The sequence below is a fragment of the Cyprinus carpio genome, chromosome A23, assembly GCF_018340385.1.
Source record: "Cyprinus carpio isolate SPL01 chromosome A23, ASM1834038v1, whole genome shotgun sequence".
In the NCBI taxonomy this organism is placed as follows: domain Eukaryota; kingdom Metazoa; phylum Chordata; class Actinopteri; order Cypriniformes; family Cyprinidae; genus Cyprinus; species Cyprinus carpio.
Window position 1 is genome coordinate 12,201,164 of NC_056594.1, and position 25,686 is coordinate 12,226,849.

The following is a 25,686-nucleotide window of genomic DNA, read 5'->3' on the forward strand; positions in this document are numbered from 1 at the left end:
TTAGTTAATGTTTATTTTATATTTTAAAGTTAATGTTTGCTCTATATTACAGTGTGTTTTAGTAAATGATAATAACTATTGACACATAATTATGATATACGTAGGCAACTGAGTCATATGAGAGTAAAAAGTCAAAAGTATGAAATACTAAGTCATAAGACTTATAGTAAAAGGTTTAAACTGTGAGATGAAAAATCAAAATTCTGACATGAAAATAACAGACTTGACTTTTTATGTCATAACTCGTAATTATGATTTACCAAAGCATGATTTTCTTCTTATGTGGCAGAAATTGGCTTCCATAATATAATATAATATAATATAATATAATATAATATAATATAATATGATATAATATAATATAATATAATATAATATAATATAATATAATATAATATAATATAATATAATATAATATAATTAATTTGTGAATATTTTTGTGCTCTTGTTTTGTGTAGCCTATATAGATAGATAGATAGATAGATAGATAGATAGATAGATAGATAGATAGATAGATAGATAGATAGATGGCTGGTGGCTGGTTTTATTCTCTAACTAATCCTGTCATATGGTGTTGGGAAATGGCACGAGGTTTATAATAACTGACTAGTTTTGTGCCGGCCGGATAAAGTTTTTCCAGTCTGTTGTGAGTGTTGTGTCTTCGCTGTCAGCGAGAGGCGGAGAGAGTGAGTGAGAGTCAGGCGCTGTGTGACGCCCCTCGCTCGCGCTCGGTTCTGCGGCAGTGACTCGGCGAAGGCAGGATCTTTTCATCACACTTTCCCCTTCAGTCCGCTCACACACACTTTTGACATCTGACAGCACCCCAGGACGGCCATGACGTCTCGAAGGTAAGCTGATGGCTACATTAAAACAGCAAGAGCAGGTGCTGCTGGTTACAGTTACTGTATGAATGAATCGAGCACGACACGCAGCTCAGTGAGTCGGAGTCTTTACTCCAGGCTCCTGGTCCTCTCCGGCCCATTATACTGTAAATGTGCTGGCTTCGCTCAACGATTTTATACAATAGGCTTTTTAGGAATAGTTTTAGTCTCTTTTCTTTCTTTCTTTCTATTTTCATAGGTAGATTGTATGCATCGCTCTCGCCTACCGGATGTTGAATGTGAATAATCAGCGCAAAGTCACTGTTCTCTCTCTAATGCAGTATTTAAACCGTGCTTCATTAGTTTATTGAGGCGGTTTATTAGGAGACGTATGGTAATGCCCTCCTACTGTATTTACTGTAGACTACGTCGTGTGCTAAAACAATCATTTAAAATATTAAAGACGGATGACAGACAACTATTAGACTGAAAAATAGCCTAGAGAAATATGCACACGAACGCTAATACATATTTGTTTATTAGTATAAAATTTTGCATTCCTTGGTTATCTTGTGACATGTTTCACAATGTTCACAATTTATCCTGGGCTTGTCATTTTTTGGGGTTAGATTTTACACTGTATGTTTGAAACTCCGTGCTTATTTGCATATGTATGAAGTCAGTAAAATTGATTGGACAAATACAGCACGCGACCTGTTTTAACAACTGTTTGTACAGAAATGTGTGTAAACACAGCGCGTGAAAGTTTCGACTACTGTACAAAGCGCATGAATATTTAGTAAGGTAAGAGGCATTTTAGAATTAGTTGTGTGTTGCTTAACATCTCAGAAGCAGGGTTTTAAATTTAGCCAGGGTTAAAACAGGCCTTTAGTCAGCGTCTAAAAGATATTAACCCAAGGATAAGTGTGGTGTGACGTTGTTTTGTTTCCTAAAGTTGGACATTTGATTTGTATATTCTGAGTGTCATATCTGCATAAACAGAGATCTAGAGATTCAGTGGGTTAATGCAGGCACACAAAGAGCTGAAACACACCAGTTATTGTGAGAGTTTGCACAGGTGGCCTTGGGTAAACAACATACAGTATGGGAACAACACTCAGTGTTGCTTTATGCTTGCACTATCCATGCACTAACCGTTAACACAACATGTTCTAGGATTCAGTGCTGGTTATGGCTTCACCGGCAGCTTTCATTTGTCAGAGTAATAGTATGTGAGCCTTTGGCCTTTACTCTGCCTTTACATCATCTGTTATATAAACAGTTCTGCTGCCAACAATTACCATTGACTATTATTAGCATCATTAGATTATCATTACTGATGTCCTTCTCATCTCATTAAAGGAATAGTTCACCCAAACATGTAAACTTGTGTGACTTTATTTCTTCAGCGAAGCACAGAAAGAGATGTTAGAAACCTCACTTTGATTGCATCTTTTTCCATACAATGAAAGGGAATGTTGACTGAGACCATCATCTACTTTTGTGTTCCACTGAAATAAGAAGGTTGTACAGTTTTAGAAGAACGAGAGTAAATGATGACCCTTTAACTGGTATGAAAAGTGATTTCACTTAGCACATAACAGAGGAAGAGTCTGTCTAATGTGCTAAAGTGACAGGGACCTGAACTGTGCATTTTGCAGATTTGCAGTTATTTGTGTTATACAAACAGGAAACTTTAATTATTTCAAAATTATTTCAATAGAGGATTTACATGTATTACGCTTACAAATGTTTTATTGTTCACAAGAGGTTTTGCATAGAGGAGGCCAAACAAAGTTACTTACAGTAGCTCAGTGTTCACGCATATTTAACACATTGCCATAAAGAACATTTAAACTGCTCCTAGTTCTGGGAAGGCCAAAAGAGATATATTTTTTATTATCTTCATGTAATGTGGAATACTGTTTCCTGGTCACTAAGCCCACCTGCTACATTTATTTTTTATTTTTTAATTATTGTTATTTCTTTCTCTCTAGATCATAAAGCATCTTTTGTGTTTATATGTGTAAGCGTGTACAGGAAAGAGGAAAAAGGAAGAGATGGCTCATTGCGTGGTTATTTTTGTAGGGTCAAGAAAATATGGGGTCATGAAAATTTTTGGTAGCACAAAAATAGTCACCTGTTGTCAAAATTTCCACACTAAGTTATTTTCTTTCTTTCTTTCTTTCTTTCTTTCTTTCTTTCTTTCTTTCTTTCTTTCTTTCTTTCTTTCTTTCTTTCTTTCTTTCTTTCTTTCTTTCAAAGCACATTTAATAACAACCATGAGTTGACCAAAGTGCTGTACTTAAAAAGTATTAAAAGACAAATAAATTAATAAGCAAATTGGCAAACAATGCACTTTTGTTGAAACTGTGATAATTTTTTTTCCTTCATTCTTTGTTGAATAAAAATGTATTTGAACAGCGTTTATTTGAAATAGAAACTGTTTCAATTTTATGAAACCTTGCTAAACAAAAGTCGTAATTTCTTTCAAAAAACAAAACAAGACAGTATGTCAGTATTTGGGGTATGTCTGAGAGTTTGACTTGTTTGTCTGAAAGGACAGGACTGATAGTGTTGTGCTAAAAATTCACAGACAGGAAAACTGCCTTCAGTGTGGTGAAATGAGATAGTCTGTCCAAAATTTCCAGGAATTCTGCTAGTCGTTACCAAAGGTTTTTTGTTTTTTTCCTTTCAGTCATCCATTTCAAATCTTAAAGCACCAGGATCATCATAGTTTACATTTTCCTTGTTATACTGAAAATTATGTTTAAATTGAAATCTAAAGTGTTACATATCATGGCTTGCTTGATGATTATCATATTATAAATGAACCCTTAAAATCAGTCCAGCAGACTTACGGCTATTCAGCATGGCCCTAAACTCACATTATACGTTAATCAAGGAATTATTTCACATCAGATCAAATGAAGCATAGATTATATACTATATATTAATGTCTCCATAATCATGATATAGATTATGGAGACAATGTATATGGATGTAGTTCTTTTCATTGTTCATATCATAAATCATCACTTTTTTATTTTTCTCCTAGACACAATTTTTAGGGTGCAAAGCCAGGTCTTGATGCAATTCCAGGAGGCTATTTCTATTGGAAGGGTTGTTATCAGCTGTCAAGAATTTGAATATGATCGTTGATGTTAGATTTTGTTTCACGTGTCCTTGGGCTGTCCAACCCTGGGCAAGTTCAAAAATGGCTACATATTTCTCCCTCAGTAAGGGGAGAAAGAGACTGCTACCGCATATGTACCGTAGTTATGTATGTGAATTGATTTGACCTTACATGTACGTGCTTGGGGACTTTTGTCAATCAATGAACTGACACTTAATTAACTCAGATTCACTGCCGTAATGTCTCATAGCTATAACTGGGCGGCACCTATATACCCATATCTGACACTATATGTGTGTGTGTGTGTTTAATATTTTCTCTAATGCTTTCCATTGCCACATTTATTTGATCAAAAGTACAGTAAAAACAGTAATATTGTGAAATATTATTAGAATTTAAAACAACTGTTTCCTATTTTAAAATATTTTAAAACAGAATTTATTCCTGTGATGACAAAGCCAAATTTTCAGCAGCTATAACTCCATTATTCAGTGACCATGATTATATAAAATCATTCAATAAATTTAAGCTAAAGAAGAGATGAAGTAAAATGAGACAAACTACAGGACAGTCTGTGTTTGAACTGACTCACCATGTCACCGCTAGACTGACATGTGGCAGCATAATCAGCTTTTCTATAAATATCAGTAACTGTACCAAAATCAAGCCACAGGGATCTGTCTGCCCCCAATATAGACGCAAGGGGGTCTTTGAAGCTGAGTTGGAGGTACTATGTATATCACTTTTTGTCACCGAGCCTGCCGCTTTAAATAGCCAACTGTGTTGAACTTGAGACATTATGTAAGAGGGAAGAGGCAACTCACTGTGTGCACGAGGGCCTGTGTGTTTCCCCTGTCAGAACACTGCTGCAGCACTTTCCGCCTGATATCACTCGCTCTCTCTTTCTGGCCCTCACTGTACAACCCGTTTGTGCCCCCAAGTTATCATAAGAAAGAGAGTCTCTGTTGTCACTCAAAAGAGGACTGTGGCCATTCCTGTTTCAGATATTTTGAATCTCATTTGCATGTTGGTTTTACTATTACTAAAAATGTTACATTGTTTTAAAAATGCATTCAGTGTCTGTTGATATTGTTCATCTTGTTGGAATTTTTGTTCATTGTTATTCATTGTTATTTTTATCAGGCTGCAATGGCTGTAAATTATTAAACCAGGGGAGAAAGTCGTGCATTTATTTTATCGAAGAGGAAGCTAAAAGAACAGAATAGCTCTTCCTTTAGATTCATTAATCTGACCATTATAACACTAATGGCCTTAGATTGCATTTATTGTGTTCTTATGAGATTGTATAAGGTTTAAAGGGAAGTCACAGGACAATATTACTTCCACGATGAAGCATTAAAGAGAACTGATAAGAATTCAAGCTGAAGTGTACCGCTTTTGACCTTAAAACCTTACTTTCTGCCCCAGTTTAAGATGTGGAGATGGCCAGAAGTGAGGCATTTGTAGGTTGATTCCTTGAAAGTGTAAAAACTGACTCTTTGGCAGAAAACATCGGAGTTTTTTTTAGCATCCTGGCAAAGCAACATTGGCTCAAGCCTCAAACAGTGATGTGTATTTGGAGCATCTGAACTGTATGTTTGTCCAACCAATGGCAGATGGCAGGGAAATCTGTCAATATAATTTTTTTTGTGATTATAAAATGACACACTTCAGCTTTAACTAAAGCTTAGGGTTTAAAACTCTTAATATTTTCGACTCATGATATTGTGTCCAGCTCCATTCTGGGGAAATCCTGGTGTTTTCCTGGCACTCAGGTCTGTCCTAATTCTCCCTGTCCCATAGTGACTCGTGCCAAAGTTCTTCTGTAATTAGAAAAAAGCTTCATGTGCCTGACCAGTACAATTTATTCACATGTGTAATCCACCTCTTTTAAAATCAGTCAGATATTTAGCTACAGAATTACTTCATTACTTGGCAAGCATTTTTCACTTATGCAACCTACAGTAGCTGAGCACAGTGTTTGCATAAGCTGGCAAGTGCAGGAGTGCAGGAGCAAATCATCCTCTTCAAACTTATGCATGCCCTTAAAAGTTACTGTTGTGTTTATAGTAGCTTTATCTCATAAAGAAATTAAAAATCATTATCATTGTGATTGAAAATCATTATGTTTACCACTTTGAACCACCCAAAAAACATGATAACTTTACTTGAGAAGCAATACTGTATAAGATTCTAAGGCTTGTTTTCTGAGTTTGTATCAAAAATAGCATTTATTATGTTACAAAATCTTCCACACTTCATTAAGCATCACAACTATTTCCAGCTAATAATAATAATAATAATAAATGTTTCTTGAGCACCAAATTTCTTAAGTGATTTCTTCAGACAAAATTCAGCTTTGGCAATCGGAGAAAAACAAAAACTTAAAATATATTAAAAACAAAACTTTAAATTGAACAAATGTTTCACAATATTATTTTTATACTGTATTTGTTATCAAATAAATGCAGCCTTGGTTAGCATAAGAATATTCATTCAAAAGCACCAGAACTTTTACTGACTCCAAACTTTTGAAAGTTGGTGTTATCTTAATGCAAGAATTACATGTACCTTGTTTTAAGCATGCTTAATAATTTTACTAAAAAAGAGACCAAAATACTGATTTGTTGCAATGCAAATATGGTTATTTGATGCCATAAAACAACAAAAATACAAAATGTCCATGGTTTGTCAGCATGCTTAAGTACCCAAGCTCCTCTGAATTTGATCTTGTCCTTTACTGTACCATTTCATTACATTTTCTGTTTTGTCTTTTCTTTTCTTTTCTTTTCTTTTTTTTTCTTTTCTTTTCTTTTCTTTTCTTTTCTTTTCTTTTCTTTTCTTTTCTTTTCTTTTCTCTTGTCTTCATCAGTAAGTGCAGTATGTGTAGTGCTGTTTTTTCCAAAAGCTGCCACTCTCCATTTAAACCTAATGGTAGCAAAGATAAAGATAAGGGGTGTAAGAGTGTGTCAGGCAGCATGGCAACGCTGCGTCACGTTCAGGGAGAGAGAGAGAGAAACAGAGAGACAGAGAGAGCAAGAGAGGAAGGGGAGGCAGGAGGGATGGACAGTTGCTCAAAAGCTGATTGTACTGGCTGGCTTTCCTATCAGGGCAGCTCACACGCATCCAAATCCCAGATTAAACACCCCCACCTCTCTTTCCAACCAGCAGCACTCCTACAAGTCCCTGCCCCCTCTCTTCCTCCTTGTGTAACTGTACTGAGCGTGGATTACCAAACTCTGAAGCAAAGCAGGGGCTCTGACAGGCTCCAAACAGAATGGTGAGGTAGGAACATGAGGCATTAGTTGCTGTTATAATTTTTTATCCAGACTATGCCGTTTTTACATGCAATTGCGCTCCGTGTTTCTTTCGGTGCCACTGTTTGTGCAGGAGTGTGTGCGCACTTTGCAGGATGGTTTGGGGTTTGTTGTGGCTGTGTGTTGTGCTCCTGGAGAGCTGCTGGGAGCTCAGTGAGGCTTAGAAGTGACCTGGTGCTGTTTGTTCCTGCGTGCAGATCCTTGCCTGAATGTCTGCATCCATACATTCCTGTTCGAGTAAAGGACCAAACACTCTCCATCACAAGAGAAACCTGTCCTGTTGGTGTTTTTAAGTATTTGCAATCTTTATTTTCTTATTGTGAAATTGGGAAGTTATTGTTATCTGTTCCTATAGTTTCAGAGAACGTTTTTTTTTTTTTTTTTTTTTTTTTTTTGTGAAGGGCTAAGAACAGTTTTGGGAACTGAAAAGAAAGGTTAAGGGGTCAGACTAAGCCCACTATCATTGTTTTATGAAAATACATAACAGCTTAGCTGGGATTAGTGTCACCTCCTGTTTTCCATTCCAAATACATTCTCCTGTATTTTCTGATGACCCCAAATCCCACGATTATCTACTAAGATGTTTACCAAACATGGACATAAAGAGCAGACCTAATTTAATCAAATTTAAAACTTTTTTAGTCTTTGATGTTCTAGAAATATTTTTCAAAAATATATTTTTGTGGGTTGCATAATTTTCCATATTCTAATGAATTATTTGAATATCTCCACAATCTGCTTTTGAAGAAATAACGTCTATCAGTTGCAGTTCTGGCCCTTTCGTCTCAATTTAGTGTACAACACGACATACATTCACATCAAATGTTAACACTCACGGGACAGTGCACTTCGCAGTCACAAAAGTACATTATTTGCATGTGCTTTAAAGCCTAACCGGTTAATTCAAACATTTCATTTCAAACATTTAGTTCTGACATGCTTTAATGTTAATAAAACAACAAAACTGAAAAATCACTCATTGCTCTTGACTGGAAAATTTTAAATACAGTTGCTGTAAGAATCAATGTAAGATCATTTATACAGTGAAATGTATATAGTATTTTATTTTTAATTTTTTTTTTTCAATTTCTTGAATGCTACTGCTAAAGACACCTACTCTATCCTGAAAAATAAAGTGCTGTTTGTTTTATTTGTATATTATGTGAATTTGTAATGTGTATCTTTGTTCTTATTTTTTAATAACAAAAAGAAAATAATGACAAAGATTTTTATCTTCACCCACTTTTTTATCTTTTTATTTTATATTATGAATTTTATATTTTACATGCCTTGTAAGGCTTTGTTTTTTAAATAGGGAAATTTGTACTGCTCAGACAACTTGCAAAAAAGTAAAACCAACATGACAAAGAATCGTGATAAAATTATGAATCATGATTTTCCTGAAAAAAAAAAAAAGTTATATATTTTTGCCATATCGCCCACCCCTAGGCTTAGTTGAATATTCTAAAACCGAATATTCTGGTCTTTTGCTTTAATGTTGCAAAAAAGATATTGAGCCCATGTATTATCAGCTAATGTATGATGACATGTTTATCTACACAGCACAGACCACATTTAGTGCTATATCTTTATTTGAGTTCTTCATGACATATAAGGCATGTTTATGATACTGACCATTTTATAGATATATTTAAATATCTCTTTTGTGTATGCCCTGTACACTATAAAAAAAAAAAAAAAAAAAAAAAGGTCAGCTGAAGTTATCAGAAGTTCCCTGTAACAAATAAACTCATACAGGGTGGCAATAAATTTCATAGGGTATATCATTTATTTCATTTTTTATCTTATATGTTAATAAACTGTTATTAAACAATTAAAACAGTGTAATTTCCGAAAACAAACACTAATAAACATGTATAGACAGTGCACATTGTTATACACACAAACACAAAATACCTAAGATTACAAAATTACATTACAAAAAACATAACTTTAGCAATATTTTAATGTAAACTTTCATATCTTGTCTTGTTGAAATTTATACATATTTTACTATAATTAATAAGGTAATTCAGATGTTTTACTTCCAAAACCCATGAATTTTGCAGTGTTTTACAGAATAATTATGTGTATTTTTTAGTAAATTGTGTTAAATATTAATATATCATTTATTTTTTTTCACTATATATGATATGGTAACTCACTTATTTCACTTCGTTTTTACATTCTTTTTTGTTACAATTACAAACCTGTGCATACATTTGTGTACAAATTTTTTCTAGGACTTAGTTGCTTGGACTTGCTTTTCTGAAAGTCACTGTCATGAGGAAAAGTGCTGACAGAAATGTCAATGAATTATTAATCCACATACATTATAATATTTTTGCTTTAGTGGCAAACTTTGCAAAAGATAGGGAAGTTAAGGACTGTGTATTATGATGATGTGACAGGAGGGGAAAATATGGACGTTTTGACAAACATAGAATCAAAGAAGCAGTGAGTCATGACGAGGAGGAAAGAGAATCCCCTCTGATCAGTGAAACCGTGATTACCAGTGCTCACAGGTAGCCTCCACGATATGATACAACGTCAAGGGTGCTACAACACTCCCTCTGCAGTGAAGAACTGGAGGAATTGACTGATGCTCACTTGCTTTGCATGGAAAGATGGAGGGAGAATAGTGAGTTAGAGTTTAAACTCACAATATCAGGGTAAGACATAATACACACATCTGTTCATTAAGACCTCTGCTTTTAAATACAAGTTAATCTTTAGACAACATTTGAGGCATTCTGTAGAACATTTCGAGTTGTTCACAGTAATGCACCAGGACTCTAAAACTTACATTTCTTTGTTGTGCATGTCTGTTTATACATGCACAGTCTTCAACTCTGTGCATCACACAATGCTATTGTTATGTATTTGTCCTAAATTCATATCTAATATACGGACCATTCCATCTCAAGTGCTTTTTTTTTTTTTTTTTTTTTCAAGCTTAAGCATTTGTTTTCTATAATGTACTATTGTATCTTTTTGTTGTACCTTTCTGCTGATTTCATTGTCACCAAGGGAATGTTATCGCTGGCTTACATATAGTTGAGTTTTTGAGAATTATTTTCTGTAATGAGAGCCAGATTCTGCTTCACTTGTATTGAATCTTGAATATTCATTTAATTCATGCATAACAGAATTATCTTAAAATAATAACTTTTTTTTTCAATTGTGCTTTATTCGCTACAGTTTTTACTGTATTTTTGTTCAAATAAATGCAGTTTTGGCGAGCAGAAGAGACTTAAACTTTCAGAAATCTTGCTGACCCAAACCTTTGTACTGTAATGTATATAATAGCAATCATACAGTGTGGTCAGGATTTACCCAGTTCTATCAAGATGAAAGTAAGTGACCCACATGCGGTCACTTAAAGTGAGATTAAGACATGGGGCCCCTAGCAGGCAGCCACGCTTAGAAACAGCACACAGATAAAATTACTCCTGACCCCTGGATGGCCATTCACAAAGCCTTCTCACGTGAGGGAGCCGGTGTATGAACAGACGGGCTGCAGGCAGCCAGACAGCTGGGGCTCAACACTAGTCCAGATTACACATGACCTCTCGTCCCCTTCCACCCTCCCAATCAACCCCGAAGGATTAGGAAATATCTTTTCAAACACAGCAATCGTAACCGATTAGAAATGGCATTCGCCTTGAAATTGGACACAAATATACCTATGGATAAGCTTGCTTGATGACATCACTAGAATGGGTGGGTCAAAGGGGAGGAGCCAAAGAGTTTGGAGAGCCACAGGATGCAGAAATGCAAATATATTTTAGATATATTTATATAACATTATAAATGTCTTTATTATCACTTTGGATTGATTTTTTGCACCCTTGCTGAAAAAAGTAATAATTTCTTTCTTTTTTTTTATCTTCCTGACCCCAAACTTTTCAACAATAGTGTATAAAAATGAAGCATAAAGGTTAGAAATGCAGAAGAGAATGTTGTACAAGTGTCAGATTTTAGCCTCCCATTGTACGTTTACAAGTGTTAGCATATTTTTATGAGTTTTGATCATGAGATGCATTCTTAGCTATTGATGATCAGGGCTTGATGTCTTTGCTGAGCATGTCATTTTGCTTTCATTTCAGGTGGTTTCATCCCAACATCACTGGGATCGAGGCAGAACACCTGCTCCTGACACGGGGCGTCCATGGCAGCTTTCTAGCAAGACCCAGCAAGAGCAACCCAGGAGATTTCACTCTCTCTGTCAGGTCGGCATGTTTACTGTCCTGTCATGTCATGTGCACTCCTCCACATCTGCCCCACTGCGCTTCTCCTCTTTAATTCCACTGGACTCTTATGTCAGTCATTAGGTTTTTTTTTGACCTGTTGTGGATTGTGAATTTTAGCATGAATTGCATCTCTCCTGTTAAATGATTATCTGTGCATTATTGATTTCTTAGAAGTGTACTTGTTAGTGTAGCTGGCTGTTTCCATGCCTGGTAAAGCATTAAAATGCCTGTTTGTGTCATAGATTTCTATGTCAAGCCCACATTTGTTTCATGCAGTGAAAACTCAAGAGATTACTTCATACAATACAAACACAATAGGGAATCTTTACTAAATAGTAAAAACATTGGCATTATCACATAATAAATTGCATTGAGTCAAAGCACGTTGAGTATTACAGCAGTATTTTTATTGGTTGACATCAGTATTAGATGTTCGAACATGGATGACAATAATAATTGGCACTTTCCCTCCCATTTTCCAGAACCTCAGGGCTTTTAAGTTGCCCCTGGGCCGGTGCTTAAGGATTACAGTGTCAGCTTGTGGGTAGGTCTGTGAGCCATTGCAGCTGCTTGTCCGATGAGTGATTGGAGAGTCGATGGACAGGGAGAGAAAGGAAAACAGGCTTTCATAATAGCTTTAAGATGTGGAGGCTATGGAGCCCCAGACCTGCTGTTTGTGGTTATGGTGGTAAGACTCTCACTGTATCTAATGTTTTCCAGAACTCAGGCCACGTGTCTCAGCTCCACCACAAGCCTTCAGGGCCGGAGCCCAGCTGCCTGTAGACTGATTTATCTGGCCAGCTGTGAAGCGATGAAGTCAGCTCGTTCTGATTAACAGATACATGGTATATACACAAGTTAATAGTGAAGGCTGTTGATTAGTGTATTGTTGGACACATGTTTTGTGCTTTTCAGCACCAAACTACTGGAAAATATACAGACATACATCTGTTCCAAATCCTAGTGAGCTCACTACTGCCTACTAAGGGAGCTGCCTTCATAACTATCATGAAATCTCATAAGTGAACAATTTGGAACGCACTGCATAGGTTGCAAATCTGTGCGGCTTACAAATAATGCTCCACAACTCGCATTTAGTTTTTTTAGAGCTTGACATCATCAGACTTAGAACTATTTTTATTTATATTTACCAGTATTAAATGAAATCATCCACCAACCATTTTTTTTCTCTTTTTTTTCCTTAGAATTATTGCAGTATATTCTGGAATTGCCAACATTTTTTTTGTTCAAACAATGGAATTATATTATATTTATAATTCCACTTGCAGAATTAATGCAGAAATTATACTTGACTTTTAAAATTTTTGCATAATATTTAATCTTGTTTTTGGTACACATTCCTGTTAATGTAGGGGTCATTCCATCTGAAATGCTCCAAAAAGTGTCCAAAAAAGTCAGGCAGTTACAATTGTCCAAAAAAGTCAATACATTAAAATATGTATTTATTCATTTGAATAATCAACTCTGTGTATTGGAATTACAAAACCACCCATATTTACTTTTATTTTACTTTTCGCTTTATAAAAAACTGGTCAACCTCCATTAGACAAGTTGAGATGGACTGATCCATATTAATTATATTGCGAATTGAAATACTTCATTCTTATTGGTCAGTTGTGTCACTCTGAATTTTAATAATTGACCATTGTCCAAACAACTCAATCACCAACATAACTTTTATCACTAAAATTAATATCAAATTAAACATCACTTGCTAAACTAAAAATTATATTCCTGACCCTTTCAAGATCGTTTGGAATGTAGTGAGCAAATTTGTAGGTAAAGAAGCATACAATTGACCTAATGCACAATAACAATCAAATAATATTTCATAGCAAGTGTGTTTGGAATGTAGTGAGCAAATTTGTAGGTAAAGAAGCATACAATTGACCTAATGCATCAGTAGAAGAGTTATGAAGGTATCAGCTGAAAGCAAAACAAGTTGCCTCACTGCCATTCTGCCTCTCAGGCCTAATGTAGATCATGTATATAAGACCGTAATTACAAAGTTATGAGGAAAAGTCTTCCCTTAAAATGCATTATTAGATAAAGGGAGGATTCATATGGCCAAATGGACACCTAGGGATTCCATCGCATTATCTTCCCCTCATCCATGCTTCTGTTTCTCTTATCTGTCTCGCACCATTTTTCCTGGGTGGAAACTATTGCTCAGCGTCTGCTCTATTGTTAACCGTTAAGTAGCAGACAGAAAGCTGGGAGCCGAGTCACTGCGCTGCAGTTGTAACGTATGATGTGTCAGGGCCAGGTGAAATGTGTTAGGCGATGTTTCCTGTCCGGCTGTTATGGCTGTCAGGAGTAGGCTAAAGGAAGTGACCCTCTGAAACTGTTTTCACATTCACAAAGCATAGTTTGACGCACTACTTTGGGTTAAACTTTCAGTACTGTGACTTTTATGGTAACAATCAATCCAGACCCAGTGTGAAGTGAAAATTAAATGAAAGTTTTTGGAATTGTATAGCATTTTATTGTGTAACCTGAGGCAGCCTTGTAGAAGATTGTTTTGCAGTCAAACATCTATTTCACAACCCACTAGTGGTAAATGTATGTTTGACACTCTGATGAGTTGTACAACACTGTTGTAAACAGAATTGTTTAACCCATTAGGTCCAATCAATAGGATATATATTTGCCAAGCCTTCCTTATGTATCATCATGTCACTCAGAATGAGATAGTCTCCATCTCTCCATCACAAAAATACGAACATTTGAAGAATCACACGATTTCATTCATCATATTTTTGTTTTGGGAGCCTAATGTAAAAATATTGTCTGCATATGTGCCACCACATGCAGTTCTGGAGAAACAAATATCCCTTTAGGCACCCTAGATGACATTCTGGTGGTAAATTATTTAGGTAAAAGTTGTTATAAAGCTCAACAGATGTTTTCCTTTATAGTCAATTTGTCTTGTGTTACTTACATCAGCAAGAATCTGATTATCATACTTAAAATTAGATTTAAACCTTGTATTATGTTGCAGTTCCTAATAAAGTAAGGAATTTCAATTTTACTTCATTGGCGAGTGTTATTTTTGGGCCCTGTGTGCAACTCTTGATTGTGTTAAGGAAAAACATGTAATAATTTGGTTGAAAAAAGCTGAACACCACTGTCAAATTCATCCCTGAGTTTCTCTAAAGTAGAAGAATCACCACAGACACATTGATGCTCTTCATTCATAAGCATTTGTTGCTCCAGCAACAGTGATTTTACAGTGACAGACTGCACCTTTAAGCGTGGACATGGAGAGGAGCTCAGTTGCAGTATTGTGTTTCTCTCTTGGTTTCTGCAGAGGCTGGCTTTAGCAGGAAAATCAATGATGAACTCATGCTTGAAGATAAAATTAGTCAGCAGGTGTCCTTGAATCTGACTGTAGCCAGAGCTCAGTCAATTCTACTCTGACTCATAACATGGTACAGCCTCATGCAAATGATTGAATCACATTCACACATTCTGAACATTTACATTTGAGTTGAATCTAGCAGGGTGCTATAAGTCTATTATAAAATAATAAAATAAAAACCAATAAAAATGCCAGAAGAACAGCAAGTTGAGTGCAGTTGTCTCCACAAATGTCCACAAAACAAAACAAAACAAAAAAAAAAAAAATATATATATATATATATTTTTTTGGAGATATCCAGAGATCTCTCAATTGTAAAAACTATTCATAAAATTATTTATTTTAAATAATAATTGCATGTATTTTATATAAAATTATGTCATTTTAGTTTTATTTTATTTACTGTTATAAAATATATCTTTTGTAGACGTCATATTTTTCCAGGTGTTTTCATTTAAAATTTGTGTGTGTGATTGCATTAGTAGCCCAGCCGGACCCAGAGCACAAAACTGCTCATGTGCTGCAGTCAGCAGCCATTAGCCCCACACTGCTGAGACACCGTGCTGCACTGCTTCCTCTGTTACCTCCATAATGCAATTACACAGTGGAGAGTGCAATTTCATGAGCCAGGCCAGTGATGGATAGAGCGATGAATGCCTAGAGAAAGCCAGAGAAATGAAATGAGAGGAATCGTGGTCTCATATTAGATCGGTTGCTGTTTTTCACTTGATTTTGTTTACTGTAGTTTTATGTGTGTGTGTGTTTGAGCTGCATTGCTGTAGGTATTATATGCTCACGAAGCGTTAAGTTGTGGTTTTGTGCCTTAGCACAGCTGATTATATCTATGCAGGTGTTCCTTTCTGCTTTTTCCATACGCTGCCATTTAAAGCTGCAGTGCAGTTTTTGACAGTTTTGATGACAGTATACCTGAAGTCTGCTGAGAGTAATTTTCCATTAAGTGTATTCTGTTTGTGATTATGGTTGCTACAAAACACTTTGTCTCTCGGTTTTTAACCCCCCTTTTTTTTCCAAATCTCTAAGGTCATTTGTCTAAGCAGATAAGAAAGCTTCAATCACAGTGTCTTAGCATTTTTCTCAAATATAAATTGAGCATTATTTTCTTTTTTTCTGTCTTTGATAAGTGTCAGTGTTTGCAAAGATCCATCCAGACAGCTATATTCCTTTTAACTCACATTAGTACTGTATTTTTAATTTAAAAAGAACTGAATATGATGTTCACTGCAAAAGATCGTGAGATTAATTGTGGTTAATTGTTTTAACCAGTTGTTGTTGTTTTTTAAATAAGTAAATAAAACAATTTAATTCATTTGCAGTAATAGCTGCATATTTTAAAGCTAAAATGTAATTTTATGATGGCTATATACATTTTTAAAAGCTTTTGCTGGTAAACCATGGCCTATAGTGCAGATTTACACACAGTTTTGAATTTGTTTATAATTGTCGTAATTGATGCTTCAAAGGCTATTATTAGTCACTCTTGCTATTTTGTTAAAACCTCATTTATGTCTGCTAAATAACTGTACCATTGTAAAATGTTTACATCAGCATTTAACATGTCAGTTTTTAATGCCAGCCTCTTAACTATTATGTCTTTTCCATCTTTTCCATCCTGTCTGTCATCCCTCATGTCCTCCCTCCCTGCATTTTCCCTGTTGTGTCCCATCTGTTTGTTCTGGGCAGGAGGATCGATGAGGTCACCCATATTAAAATCCAGAACTCGGGGGACTATTATGACCTGTACGGAGGGGAGAAGTTCGCCACGCTGGCTGAATTGGTCCAGTACTACACCGAGCAGCACGACCTCCTGCGGGAACGCAATGGGGACGTTATCGAGCTGAAATACCCCCTCAACTGCAAAGACCCCACGTCTGAGAGGTACGGCAGCTCCAGATCCACCCAGAGCACTTAGAGCTTGACTGTGGCATCAGTGTGGGCAGAAGAAATCCTGCCCCCTAGTGTTCAAACCCCAGAGAGGGCTGATCGTTGGAAAGAAAGAGTAGCAGACTGATGGCACATCAGACTGTGGTTTGTTTGTCAGAAGTTTACTGTGTTTACTATCTTGATTTCATGACTAACAGTTTGTTTTAGCACTGTGGAACAGGTCCTTCACTGATTCTGTTTGTGTTTGATGTTTATGTGTTAGCGGTCCAATCTCATTTTGGAATCTAGTGTACTTTGTAAGTTCCTTCACCTAAACATATTTGGGTTTGGTGTTTATAGGGCTGCAACATCCTCTAGGTTGTGAAATCAAAGTGAAATATTTCTATACATAAAGCATTATGGATGAAAAACATCATATTTACATTCAGAGGTATAAAGTATATGTGGTTCGTTTTTGTGGTTTTTCCAGTTTGTGAGCGAGTGCCTCCCACACATATCCTCATATCATGACAGCTCACAGCGTCTTTACATTTGCAAGTTCTCTATGAACACCTCTGTTCATTTTTCCGACCACAAACTATAGTTTACACTATAGTTTCTATAGTGAAAGTTGGAAATGTGCATTTCAAGTAAAAACTGGCACATTTTTGCGAGTGACAATAAAAAGTAGGCGTTTTGTGTGTGTGTGGGGGGGGCAGCCATTATTAATCACTTACATTACGATGAGAAGGTTTGCATATGAAACATTACAGGAAACAAATGTGTTTAGATGCAGATATTCTGATTGTTGTGTTTTTGCTGATTTTTTTACTATTTAAATGTAGATTTCTAAACAAAATAATTTATTCCAGAATGGATTTATTCATGATTTCTGAAAAATCATCACTGGAAACTGGAGTAAGGGCTGCTGAAAATTCAGATTTGCCATCACAGGAAAAAATGTTTTTTGATGCATTTAAGAAAGCACTATTTGTATTTCTGTGCCTCATTGTTGTGTTTTACCTGTTCTCAGGTGGTATCATGGGCATCTCTCAGGGAGAGATGCTGAAAAGCTCCTTACGGAGAAGGGCAAATCCGGCAGCTTCCTGGTGAGAGAGAGCCAAAGTAAACCAGGAGACTTTGTGCTTTCCGTCCTCACTAATGAAGAAAAGCATGAAAATGTAGATCGCAAGACTAAAGTTACCCATGTCATGATCCGTTATCAGGTAAATATGGAATAAAACCTAAGCATTTTCTCAAGAACAGAAAGCTCAGCCTTTTTTAAAGAGATATTCTGATCTCTTTTACCAGGATGGAAAATATGATGTAGGAGGAGGGGAGAGGTTTGACACTTTGGCAGATTTAGTGGAGCATTATAAGAAAAACCCCATGGTTGAGAAGAGTGGAATTGTTGTACACCTTAAACAGGTGAGTAAATCAAGCATGAAAGCAAAATATTTTTTCCACACAAACAGTGAATTATGAATCCAAAGAACAAGTATGTAAAATAATACACACTAGCGTTCAAAAGCTTGGGGTCAGTAAGATTTTTTTTTTTTTTAATTAAATTGATTAAAACATATTGACAGAAAAAACATGTTGTTATACTGTTACGAAATAATTCAATTTCAGTTATTTCATTATTAATTTTTAACTTTCTAATCAAAAATGACTGACTTTTTTCAAAACATTTTTAAAAAGTAATACTAAATTTTTTGAGCATATTGGCTCGTTTTTAACATAACATAACATAACACAACACAACACAACACAACACAACATAACATAACATAACATAACATAACATAACATAACATATAACATAACATAACCTAACCTAACCTAACCTAAATAACATTTCTGTATAAATATTTAGCTTTAAATGTTTGGCTTGAAGTGTGTTTGTGCTTTAGTCCTTTTAATTAAATGCCACTCTTTTAACCCTCATAATTACATTTAAGGTATTTTTTACATTTTCTTGTTGTTTTCTTTCTTTTTCTATGTACCAGCCATTCAATGCCACAAGGATAAATGCAGCAAACATTGAAAACAGGGTACGAGAATTAAATAAAGTAGCTGACAACTCGGAGAAACCCAAGCAAGGCTTCTGGGAAGAATTTGAGGTATTTCTGTCCGTATTCATTCTTCTACTCATACTTTCTGTTCATCATGGGATGTGATGATTCAGCCCAGGTTTTGTTTGAAAGAATAGACAGCTTACTTTCCGTTGTAGTACACTCATTAAACCTCAGAGGAGTGTTTGATATGAGAGTTGTTTATAGAAAGACTATCTGCTTGCTGACCTCTCAAACTGCAGTTCCTGTTGGGCGGTAACTGTCTAGATAAACGGGACATTCCTGCAGGGGGTGCTGACTTAACAGAACATCTCATTACACAGCAAAGTTAGAATGAATACTTTTCAAGGGTTTGTTACTTGGTACGTGGAACCACATTTCATCCTTACTTTCTTTATCTTGTCCCCTGTGGTTCTGTAGGTTTTACAGCAGCAAGAATGTAAACTCCTTTACCCCAGGAAAGAGGGGCAGAGACCAGAAAATAAAAACAAGAATAGATATAAGAACATACTTCCATGTGAGTTACTCTTTTTTGTGTACATTATTTTTCAGGTTTCATAATGGACCGATATGTTTCATTATTTAGTGACAGAGCAGCAGGTATCTCCAGGGCTCTCGTTCCTGCTTTAATCATCACTTTCTCTGTTGCAGTTGACACCACTCGAGTGCAGATCAAGGAGGCGGATCCTGACGTGCCATGCTCTGATTACATCAACGCTAACTATATCCGAGTAATCCCCCCACTTCACTCATAACGCTTACATATCAATCTAAATGTCAAGCTTTTGCTGGGTTACTGGAACTGTGATCAATAATTGTACACATGTTCTGTATGTTCTTTATAGTCCTCATTGATTGTTTTTTCATTTAGAGCATGAATGAAGAAGGTCGTCATATGGATGAAGGTAAAGTGTTCATCGCCACTCAGGGTTGCCTTCAGAACACTGTCCTAGACTTCTGGAAAATGGTGTACCAGGAAAACACTCATGTTATTGTCATGACAACCAAGGAGATGGAGAGAGGACGGGTGAGGTCCAGCCCTGGATGAAACAATGTTTTTTTTTTTTTTTTTTTTTTTGTAGGTTATGAAATTAAATTCACAAGATCTCACAATTTTCTCTGAAATGATCAAAAAATGCACAGCACATATAATTGCAAAATGTAAAAAATATAAATAAATACAAATAATTGTATTGTCTTTATTTAACATTAACATTTTATTTTTATTAATTATTTAAAAACAAAACTGGTAAAAAAAAAATGTAATTAAAAATTTGGAAACATTCTTACTGCTTAATTTGAGAAGTTTAGTACTCTGTTTTAAAAGTGTCTATAAAACTGTTTAAATTCAAAACATCACTATTTAACTAAATGTACAAAACAAATTATTTTTTGTAACTGAAAACTTCAATTCTATCTATAGAATAAGTGTGTGCGGTACTGGCCGGACTTAAATTCAACAAAGGAGTTTGGGAAGGTGTGTGTGAAGAACATTGAGGAACACACAGCTCAGGACTACATACGGCGAGAGCTTGAAGTCACACGTCTAGACAGGGTAAGAGCACTCTAAAGACAGTTGAGATGATGGTACTGGAGGGCAGGCATGACCTTTGACCTTTTTGTTTACAGTAGCAGCTTGGAGAGAACCCTCTACATTACTTTACTGATGTGTTATGTTACATTTTTGTACAAGTCCAGTTTAGATGCAGTCATTTTTCTTAATTTTGTTTGATAATCTGATGTTTGTTTGTTTTTTTGTCTGTAATAAAGAGAGAGCCTCCCAGGTGTATCTGGCACTATCAGTACCTAAGCTGGCCTGATCACGGTGTTCCCAATGAACCTGGAGGAGTCTTGAGCTTCCTGGAGCAAGTCAACAGAACCCAGAGTGCCATTCCAGAGAGTGGACCGATAGTTGTTCACTGCAGGTATAGCACACGTCACTTATCCCTTTGACTAATGTAGTTTTGAGAGTGCCATAACAATAAGGAATTGCTGAACTGAGTTGATTATATCAGATGTCAACACAGTTGTTTGAACATGCAACATTTTCCCTCATTGTGTGCTCTATAATCTAAACTTCCATTTGTCACTGTCATTCTAGTGCAGGGATTGGAAGAACAGGCACAATTATTGTAATTGACATCCTTATTGATATCATAAACAGACAAGGTACCTGTTTTATACAAAATTATCTCTGTATTGAATTGTATGCCTCTTGATGATAAAAAATAACACAACTGAACTGAATCTCTGGGTTGGATTGTGACATCGACATCCCAAAGACCATTCAGAGAGTGCGCCAGCAACGATCCGGTATGGTTCAGACCGAGGCCCAGTACAAGTTCATCTACATGGCTGTTCAGCAATACATTGACACCGCTCAGAAGAGACTGGAAGAGGAGCAGGTATTTACACACTTCATTTCACCTGATAATAATGTGACATTGTCATAGGGCTGTCAAAGTTTATCAAAAATAATTATTTGATGAGTTTGATATTAAAACGAGAAAAGTGAAGAGAACTTCTGCATAAATGTAGCTTTCTCTAGTGCCGTTTGTAGGATACAGTATGCATATACACTACCGTTCAACATTATTCAGTAAGAAATATCATTCATTTTTAAAGAAACTAACTAACACCAACCAACATTCATTTGGCGAAAAAAAAAATAAAAAAAAAAAAAAAACAATCCGATCCGATTTTATTTTATTTTTTTAAAAGAATGAATTGAATTGATTGAAATGGTTAACTGAATTGATTAGCTTAAGTAAAAAGGAGTTTAAATATTTGACATCCCTTATTTATATCAATTAAAATGCATAAGTTTGATATTCCTTGGTTTTGTTTTCTTCTTCTTTTGCAGAGGAATAAAACAATGGAGAGAGAGTACTCTAACATCAAGTACCCACAGATGTCAAATGCCAGAGCCAAGCCAAACATGAGCTCGTCTCGCTCTTCATCTGTGTAAGTGCTGATTTCCTGTTGTGCACGCAAACACACACTTTGAAAAATGGCCCACACAGTGTTGTTACGGGAAAACAGTTAATGAGTTTCTTTTGGTAAACTCTACTATCTCCTACACTTCCTCAATTATAAATGTATTTATTGCTAAGTGAATCATTTTCCGTCAAAAGGGTTCTGACGCTGCTCTGAGTCAGTTGTTCTAGAACAATAAACACAATATGCAACTTCATACAGTTCATCAAGTCATAAAACGTGTTTGTAACAGTGTCAGTTTCAATTTTGGAACATCCGTTTTGACCCCTATCATCGAATAGATGTAAATTCAGTCTTCTTTATTTCAGTAACACGCTTCTTTTCAACTTTTCCACAGAGTGAACGATGACTCTGGCGTTTATGAGAATTTGAACATCAAAAATCCAAAGGGCTCCACCAGCAGCAATACCAGGAGATAAGATACTGTATGTGGGATGCTGTCTCAGGAACTCTGGGAGTATGTTTTTCCACCCTCGCTCTCACAGTGCTTCACATTGCTGCACACACACACACACACACTTGCATCAAGGCAGTTGAAGTAGAAAGACAGAAACAGAACGAGTAGGAGAAAGACAGTAAGGAACAGATGGGGGTGAGAAAAAGAGTATAATCTTACAGAACAGCACTGTATGCCAAATGGCCTTGAAAATAACACCATACTTCAAAGAATACACAGAACTACTGATGTTTTCAAAGGTTAGTATGCATTCTAAATACTTTCTTTATAAACGAATAAATACATAAAATACAATCTATGATATAATATAGTAAACTAATAGTAAAGCAATGCATTGTATTATAAATAATGATCGTTTCTTGTTTTTCTTTTTTTGTTTGTTTAAATTTCTGTTCTTTTGAACTTTCTTTTCATCAAACAAATCCTAATAATAATAAATGTTTCTAACATGCACTAAATCCGCATGTTAGAACGATTTCTGAAGCATCATGTGACACTGACAATTGGAGTAATGGCTGCTGAAAATGTCTAATTGCCATCACAGGAATATATGACATTTTAAAATATATGTTTAAATAAAAATGTGTTATTTTAAATTGTCATTTTTCACATTATTACTGTTTTTGCTGTATTTTTGATCAAATAAATGCAGCAATTACTTTCTAATGACTGATGACTATTGTATCAATTTCATAGATTTTTACTTTGGTCTTCAAAGTCGCATAATTCATAGGATTGGGAATTATGTATTACTGTATATTAAAGTTATCTGTGTAGGCATATCTGACTGAAATCTAGTTAGTTGTTGGTAGACTGAATAGCAAAAACATTTCCAAATCATATCCATAGAGTGTGTGGTTTGGATTTCTTTTTTTTTCTTTTTCTTTGGATTTTTTTTTTTCTTTTTTTTTTTTTTTGATAGTGTTATTTTTCAGACCATAGTTCAAATATGCAATTTTGTCTTGCAGAATTTGTCGGAAGATTCAAAGGGATGTGTCCTTTCTATACTGACAGCTTGACACTCAGCCTTTTTAAAAAAAAGTCATTTGGCATTTTGGTGACGCCTACATCATTACTATAGCAACCAGTGTACAGTAGATACACCAGATAATGACTCAACTGCCTGAACTAATGCATCAGATTTGACTATTTGCAAAAGAACCAAGAAGTATGTGTAAAAGTGGCACAATTGTTTAAAGAATGCATCCCTAAATGTTCTCTTCCTTTGCTTTGCAGTTCCAGAGGTGCTGTGTAGAAGCACCTGATCATGGAGCAACACTGGATTACAGCACTGGGGGGAGGGGGGCACCAGCAGCACCTACACTGAGGCCAAGCCACCCAGCTGCTCGGCTAGAGATTCCACTGAAATCTCGAACAGCTCCTCTCTTCATTTCCTGACTGACTACGTCTAAGAAACTCACACTCCAAAACCAAGTGCCTAAGCAGCAGCTGAAATTGTTCCCGCAAAGGACACGTGACTTGGTGCTTTCTCTCCCCACTCCTATTCTAACAAGCCTCTCTACACTGCACTAAGCTTCATGATGGTTTGTATACGTGTGAAATATATATGAAATATGAATATTTAAACTCAGTGACGTAACTTTGGATGAAGCTACGCCCTTTCCATGCTGTCTATGGCTGTTTCCAGACCTTGCTTTGTCTACTGGATGTGATCTACTGTAACCAAAGACCTTTGATATATATCTAAGAAGCAAAGGTTATTTGCACGCCGCTGAGTGATGCTCGTGGCACGGTGATATAAGAAGAGAAGTACAACACCCAGCGTCAAGAATCCCCCCTTTTCTTTTCAGAGCATTTGAGAGGTGATTGGTCAAATAAAGTTCGACCAATGATTTGGATACCTTATGTAAGTAGGTGTTTTAAATGGGCTGATCTGGTACAGTGTGGTAGAATCTATACAGTATGTGCCAATTAGCAGCCTGTACATCATATTCATAAAAGCTTCTGCGTTGATGCTTTTTTATTGAGCATTACCTCCAGGCTAATGAACAGTTGGAGGGAGTCAAGTGCTACTGTCAATCAAAGGCTTATCAACCAATCAGGCTGCCTCTTCATCAACGGGCTCCCTGCTCTATGCGTCGGCTTTCTTGTACTGAAAACATCAGGTGAGCCTTTATTAGGTAGGGTTTTGTTTGTTTGTTAATAGTCATTTTGTTTGCAACTATGATTCCTTTAGAGCAATTTTATCTTTTCTTGTGATATTTGTGAATGTGATTATGAAATCTAGGCCTGGCATTTTTTGATATAATGCATTTCTTGTATTTTTGACTATATTATTCCACATTTTCCTCCTAAGAGACACATTAAGCTCTTTTATCACATATAAACAGGGTATGTGTGTATTGCGGTGTTATAAATGGCCCGATAAAGCATTTACGTCAGTAGCGGGTTGTGATTGCACTGAGGAGGCCTTCAAATGAAAAAAGAAAAAAAAACAACGTAAAATGAGAAACGTGGTGTTACTAAACCTCTACAAGGGAGGGGGTATGTCAGGATGCATTTCGGTGGAGACTTTGACTAAAAAGGAGGCAGGCCAGATGGCCTGCAGCTAAGATTAAAGAAATAGATTTGTGTAGGGCGAAAAAAGTAATTTAAAACATGGCCGTAATCCACACGTAGCTATTATTAGGTGAGCTCAGCAGTGATGTCATAAGACGTTATATATACGCTACCAGGTCAGTAAGGGTTTGGGGTCAGTAAGATTATTTTTTATTTTTTATTCTTTTGGAAACTAATACTTTTATTTAGCAAGGATGCATGAAAATAAACACATTTATAATATTTCAAAAATGTTCTATTTTAAATAAATGCTTTTTTTATTGTATCCATCAAAGAATCCTGAAAAAAAGTATCATGTTTTCCACAAAAAAAAAAAAAAGCAAAACACCAAAACCTTAACATTTAACAATAAAAAAAAAAAAAACAAAAAACACTTAAAACCTAAAACTGGTGTAATGGCTGCTTTGCCTGCACAGGAATGAATTACAATTTAAAGTAGATTAAATTAGAAAAATTGTTATTTTCAGTTGTAACAATATTTCACAATATTTTTGTTTTGACTGCATTTTTTGGTCAAATTAATCAGGTAATATGTGCAGCCTATATTTGATAATATATTCAGCCTTGGTGAGCATTAGAGATTTCTTTTTAAAAAAACATTAAATAATCTTACATACTAAAAATTTTTGAATAGTAATGTACATCTTGGCTTTGGTAAAGCAGGACATAATGTATGTCATCAATCAGCATGTGACTGTGAAAGTGGTGTTAGTTTTGGCCACATGGGGGGATCTGTGATGTCATGATCTGAAGGGCTACCATACATGTTCAGAGGGAGGCCTGGGTC

General features: G+C 35.7%; 1 protein-coding gene across 3 annotated transcripts; it reads left to right on the forward strand.

The window, feature by feature from the left end:
- The first annotated feature begins 671 nt into the window (after window positions 1-671).
- LOC109045050 (tyrosine-protein phosphatase non-receptor type 11-like) lies at window positions 672-25,120 on the forward strand. Of its 3 annotated transcripts, none has more exons than XM_042713170.1 (16): window positions 672-848; window positions 11,384-11,506; window positions 16,611-16,805; window positions 17,824-18,016; window positions 18,102-18,218; window positions 18,800-18,913; window positions 19,286-19,382; window positions 19,517-19,596; window positions 19,737-19,892; window positions 20,289-20,420; window positions 20,636-20,790; window positions 20,967-21,034; window positions 21,119-21,270; window positions 21,729-21,829; window positions 22,200-22,319; window positions 23,556-25,120. In XM_042713170.1, the coding sequence occupies exons 1-15, from the start codon at window positions 835-837 to the stop codon at window positions 22,279-22,281; spliced, it is 1,779 nt and encodes a 592-aa protein (XP_042569104.1). In that variant the 5' UTR covers window positions 672-834; the 3' UTR covers window positions 22,282-22,319; window positions 23,556-25,120. The 3 variants fall into 3 exon arrangements, with proteins under 3 accessions (XP_042569104.1, XP_042569102.1, XP_042569105.1); XM_042713168.1 differs by lacking the exon at window positions 672-848 and adding an exon at window positions 6,921-7,237; XM_042713171.1 differs by lacking the exon at window positions 672-848 and adding an exon at window positions 7,107-7,242.
- The last annotated feature ends 566 nt before the right edge of the window (window positions 25,121-25,686 follow it).